Below are 6,000 nucleotides of genomic sequence, written 5' to 3' on the forward strand. Positions count from 1 at the left end.
AGGTTACATCCCAACCTCCACCTCCCACCACTGTAGTTCCTCCACCTGCACCCCCTCCAGCCACTTTCCATCCTCCCCCTCCTATTACATCTGCACCCCCTCCAGCCACTTTCCATCCTCCCCCTCCTATTACATCTGCACCCCCTCCAGCCACTTTCCATCCTCCCCCTCCTATTACATCTGCACCCCCTCCAGCCACTTTCCATCCTCCCCCTCCTATTACATACCAGCAACCTTCCCAGTACCAGCAACCTCCCCAGTACCAGACATCTCCCCACTTCCAGCAACCTGCCCCGTACCAAACTCCTTCCCCGTACCAAACTCCTTCCCCGTACCAAACTCCTTCCCCATACAACTTTCCATCAACATCATCTGCTCCTACAGTCCCTGCCCAACCCTCCACTCCACCGCCCACCACCTCTTCTGCCTCCCACATGTCCACCCATTCTGTAGCTTTTTCCACACCATCACCTCTAACTGTACCTTCCCCACCACGATCCCAGTCCTCTCTCCACACTCCCATTGTCGAAGTGTCCCGCAGCCCCTCCAGCAGTATTTCCACCCCACACTACACCGAGTTATAATGTTTTTTTTGTAATAAAAATGCCCATTTGGTTGGTTTCAAACCTTTATTAAAAAAGTTTTTTTAACTTTAAAAACAGTTTACACAAAAAACAATATTTTAAATAAAAGTTAAATTATTGTTTACACTGGTTGTCTGTCATTTCTTTCTGCGGCGAAATATGTTTAAAAAAAAGGTTAAATACAGGGTATTTAAAAGGTAAAAAGGTATTCAAGACCAGGTATATAACTGTGGGTAAATTTTAGCTTTTTGCCACAGTTGTGTTCCTGGTTGTGTTTGAAGCAAAGTATTTCACCTGAAAAGTTGTGTTTATTGTTGGTGATTTCCTAACAATGTACACAACTTTTGTTAAAAGGTGAAATACTTTGCATAAAACACAACCAGGTACACACCTGTGGCCTAAAGCTAAAAATAGTAAGACCATGACAAGATAGCCAACTTTGGTTGGCAAAGGTATATACTGTTGGTCCAGAAGGTACACAAGTTTGGTTAGGGCACAAATCTTTCACACTCTGTCATCCTGCCAGTGTACTCTGCCTTGAGGTGACATAAAGTATAGTGCAAAATTGTCCCTCATTACTGAAACCGTCACAGAACTTCTAGTGGTAATATTTCCAATGACAACATCCATCTTCGCCAGTAACTTGCTCTTCTCTCCAACCTGCACTTTCTCCTCTACAACCTGTCAAAGAAGGGCTGTAGGAACATGCTATATATAGTTTTCCAGTAGCCAATCCCGTTCGGAAGGCCACAAGGGTCAATTTTAAAAACCAGATCCGGAGTAATCCGTCGAAAAACGGATAGAAAAACGGATGAACCGGATGAGACGGATCCGGTTTTGTCTGTCAAGAACAAGACGAATCCGGCAGAAAACCGGATCCGGCACATCAGGTTTTACAAAACATTTGCCGGATCCGGCATTCCGGCACGACGCCGGATCGCGCCTGACGCCGAAAACCTGATGTGTGAAAGTAGCCTAAGGGTATTTAGTAAACATAATTTTGATCAAAATAATGTACAAACCATCCCGCCACATCACGGCAACCCTTGTGGGACAGTCCTACTCTAGTATTTAAAACCTTTTCACTTGCCAAGTGGCGTAAATGTGAATAAGGATCGAGCGGCTGAACCACTAGTAACAGCTTAGGCCAGACTGGATGGCTTTCCCAGCTCAGAAAGAGGGCGGTCACACCCCTATATGCACTGAATGCACAATGAAATGAATAAAAAACAAATCTGACGTGACGTGGCGGGACAAAGGTCTTAAAAGAGAGGGAGGGGTAAAAGTGACCAGTCAAAGATATGCTAGAGCAGGGTTCCCCAACTCCAGTCCTCAAGGCCCACCAAGAGATCATGTTTTCAGAATTTCCTTAGTGTTGCTCAGGTGATAATTGCATCACCTGTACAATACAAACGAAATCCTGAAAACATGTCCTGTTGGTGGGCCTTGAGGACTGGAGTTGGGGAACCCTGTGCTAGAGTACTAAATCAAGAGGAGTGAAACAGATCATGGCAAAAGAAATGATAAGTAAGGAAAGCATACCAGAGGGAGATTGTACACACTCCACACAGTCAGATGTAATAGGGTCTGTCACAGTGATCAAAATGAGCCAATAGGAAAAATGTCCTATTGTTACCGAGTGCCGGCCGGCAGATCTTGGCTGGTGCACTGCGCATGCACCCACCATTTTCTTCCCGGAAGAAGATGCTGGGGGGGACAGGACCGAGGGAGGAAGGAGGGTCCAGGGACACCGGATGTACTCGGGGGAATTGGGAGACCCCATTTCTCTCTCCTCTGATCTGCGACCACATCAGAGGAGAGAGAAATTAAATGGGAAATCTGACTTTCTTTTTCTTTTTTGTGGTCGCCATTATTCGGTTAATAATGGCGATTGCAACACTGGAGTCAGTAAAAACCAACCTGAATCATGCTCTCTGTAGTCTCGGCTACCCCCGGTAGCTGAGACCCCAGAGAAATTTCGACTCTGAGTGCTCTATACACTTATTTCTCGGTGCTAATAAAAAGCGGCACTGTGACATAAGTACCCTTAACTGCCGCCGTTAAAGGGCGTATGGGCGGTTGTTAAGGGGTTAAAACAAAGTATGGTTAGTCTGAAACATAAGACCTTATAAGAACAGACATGATGTGTAGGACACTATAGTGGCAGTTTGGAACACTTAGAGTACTTGACAAGCTCCTCTTAAAGCTAAAAATTCCAGTGAACCTATTTTTTTTTTTTTTTTTTTATTAAAAAAAAAACTCCCACCTTTTTACAGATTCCTTAGTGTTTATTAGTGATGAGTGAATGTGATTGGATAGGATGTTATTTGAGTATGTTCTGGTGCTAACCAAGTGTCTTCGGTGTGCTCGAATAAAACGTTTGCGTCCCTGCGGGTGCATGTCTCACGGCTGTTTGACAACCACAACACATGCAGGGATTGCCTGTTTGTTAGGTAATCCCTGCATGTGTCGCTGCTGTCGAACAGCCACAAGACATGCAGTCTCGGGGATTAGAACCTATTATTTGAGCATGCCGAAGACACTCTGTTAGCACCAGAGCATGCTCAGATAACACCTTTTCCAGACACATTCACTCATCACTAGTATTTATGTTGTTGCTAGACAAAAACTCCAGCTGGCAGGAGAAATGTCATGAATCCTTCACTGATGTCATGACCTCTGTTGCCATCAGAGGATGTTTTTAAAGCATCACTCCAGCATTTTTTTTTATTTCAGTGCTGAAGGGGTGCAACTAATCTAATTTCCCTTAACATAGTGTTATACTAACCAGCCGCTGTCTTCATCTGTAATCTTGTGACAGCAACTTCTGACTGACCAGAAGAGGCAATGGTCACAAGCTCTCAAGGTAAATCTATGAGTGTCTCGGTCTGGCCTTGCTCTGGCTCTCATATACTTGCTGTCAAGGGGTTACCATGACAGTGTGGAGCCAGAAGACCGCAGTGTCTGATTGCGCCTACTTCGGTGCTGAGAAGAAGCACTTCTTCATTTTAAACGTGTTTATTCCTTCTGGCAGAAGAGGGGTTAATCGGCCATGTTGGAAATCCCTGTGCTCAAAACTGAGCTCAGTTAGCAACTCCTTTCCCTTTATAATCTGCACTCTATTACAAATCCTTGTCAGAGCTAGCATTTGCTGCATGGCTAGCGGAGGGAGAGGAGTTATCAGTGACTGTTGCTTGGTTTGTATGTTTAGTAATTCCTTATCCTTCTCTATTTTGGTTTATTCCCCTACCTCCACTCCTCGGTACATTCCTCTGTTATATGTGAGTGAATATTTTGTATGCATGGAGTTTTCTGTTAACCCTTGTTTGTGTTGCCTTGATTGTCGGATCAGTGTACTACGGTGCACAGTAACGCCCCTCTTCCCTGGGTGAGGAAAGAGAACAGATGGAGCGCTAACTCAGGAGATAAAGCAAGGGTGGAGGCCCTGGCATCTTCACCTTCAGAAGTATCCCAGGGAGTAGAGCGAGAGAGGGTGCCCCCTAGTGTTAGGGACAGGGAAGGAGCCCCTGGTCCCAGGACACCCGACAGCTGTGTCATGAAACTTGCAATGAGTTGTAACTTTCGGATTGCCCAACAAACACTGGGCAAACCGGCAAGTCACAACTTGCAGAAGACGGACCGGAATGACGTCAAGAAAACATGAAGACATCAGCTGATATGTATAAGACTAGGGCTGGGTATTTAGATTAGTAGCACTACTCCAGCACTGATGATAAATTAAACTTTGGAGAGGTGCTTTGAAAAGTATTCTCCCCTAGACCCTATAACAGGTCTAATCAAATCTTTAATGAATCCTACATAAAATTGAAGAATGTGTGGGCTCTATATTTAGCTTTTCGTATAAATTTATTCTATAAGATAATCATGATAGAATATTAATATTATATTGTCTTTACAGTGAGTTTAAAGAAAAACCTTGGCTCCGGCAGCTAGACATGGCCAGGGGTCTAGCCAGAAAATCAGTGCACAACTCATAAAGAACGGCAAGACTTTGTACAAAGAACAGCAATTCTGAGATATTTTAAGTAAAACAATTAAGTTTATTTTCCTTGCTGTGTATAGATATCGATGCACATATCCAATTAAATGATGTTAAAGGGGTGTTTAGTTTTTAAAAACAAATATTTGAGAAGATGTAAATGTGATTAATACCGCCTCTGCTTCAGCTCTGATGGTGCGTAGTTTACACCTCTGTAGTCAGTGATGAACTTCTCTTTGCTATTTTAGTAGATATGCAACTGCCTATTTTTTAAAAGCTGGGCAACCTCTTTAACATTAAATCTATACGCAATACATTTATATGTTCCTTACTAAACATGCATTATGCTTAATGCTTTTATTGTATCATTAAAATAAATAATTACTCCCTAGTTAATGGAGAGACACACATGTTCAACAAGTTTGCCTCTTGATATTTGGAGACTGATCATATGTTCAGTAAGGCCACATTCACATGAATGTATTTCGACCCATTTGCTGGCCATGAAACACAGCGCTCAGACTAATGTTGTTTAATAGAACTGTTCAAATTGTCAGGTTTTTTTCTTCAAATTTTGGCATGAAATAATCTCAGCATGACCTACTCTCTTGCCGTATTCCAGATGAGATTTGCCTATTCAAGTCTATGGATGCACAAAACAATTGGATGTTATGTAATAACCTGCAGGAATGTGGGATGCAGTCACGCACGTGGAGGCAGAGCAAGGGTTAAACAGGGTTATTTACAGGGGGATGTGCTCCACGCAGGGAGTGAGGGATTGTAGGGTGACAGCGAGGAATGGGGCAGAACTGGAAAGCTGGCGGGGTAGGTGAGGGACGAACGAGAGTTCAGTAATAAAGAGGTTAAACTTATTGGATTGTAGTTTTCTGTTGTGAGGGAATACAGGGTTCCAACGGTGGCACCGGCAACAGCGACGCGAGTCATCTTGTCGCTATCTCTGACAGGCAGGAATCCAACGGTGGCACCGACAACAGCGGCACATGCAATCTCTCAAGTCTCTGTCCACGATAAAGAAACAGCCTCGGGGAAAACAACAGGATGCTGGGTGGTGAGGGGGTCCTGCTCTCACCACTCTTAGTCACAAGTCCAGACTCAGAAAGTGTCACTGCAGGGACAGTGCCGCTCTCCTTGGTCAGTCCAGCTACTACTCTCAGGGGCTCACATGTCACTGCGCATGCCGGTGTCAGAGACACCGCACTACACTTGCTCATAGAGCCAGTGCGTGTGTCCCGAGTACAGAAGCAGTGCTAAGAGTTACCTGGGGAAGAGGGCAGCAGAGGTGACCAGGCGTGCTTCAACTAATAGTGTCAGGGTCCAGAGAACTCAGATTATGGCAAAGCAGAAGTCATGCACAGTACAGACCAGCGAGGTACAGGAGGGATAAACAGACGGGAG

General features: G+C 44.5%; 1 protein-coding gene across 1 annotated transcript in view; it reads left to right on the forward strand.

Moving 5' to 3' along the window:
* ANKUB1 (ankyrin repeat and ubiquitin domain containing 1) overlaps positions 1-4,820 on the forward strand; it is a 79,395-nt gene extending 74,575 nt beyond the window's left edge. Inside the window, exon 6 of the mRNA XM_073579139.1 lies at positions 4,504-4,820. Within this exon, the coding sequence (XP_073435240.1) occupies positions 4,504-4,582 (79 nt within the window). The 3' untranslated portion in view covers positions 4,583-4,820. The remainder of the gene's footprint in view (positions 1-4,503) is intronic.
* The last annotated feature ends 1,180 nt before the right edge of the window (positions 4,821-6,000 follow it).

Source organism: Dendrobates tinctorius, unplaced genomic scaffold (assembly GCF_039654945.1).
Source record: "Dendrobates tinctorius isolate UK_male_01 unplaced genomic scaffold, ASM3965494v1 ptg000060l, whole genome shotgun sequence".
Taxonomy (NCBI): Eukaryota; Metazoa; Chordata; class Amphibia; order Anura; family Dendrobatidae; genus Dendrobates; species Dendrobates tinctorius.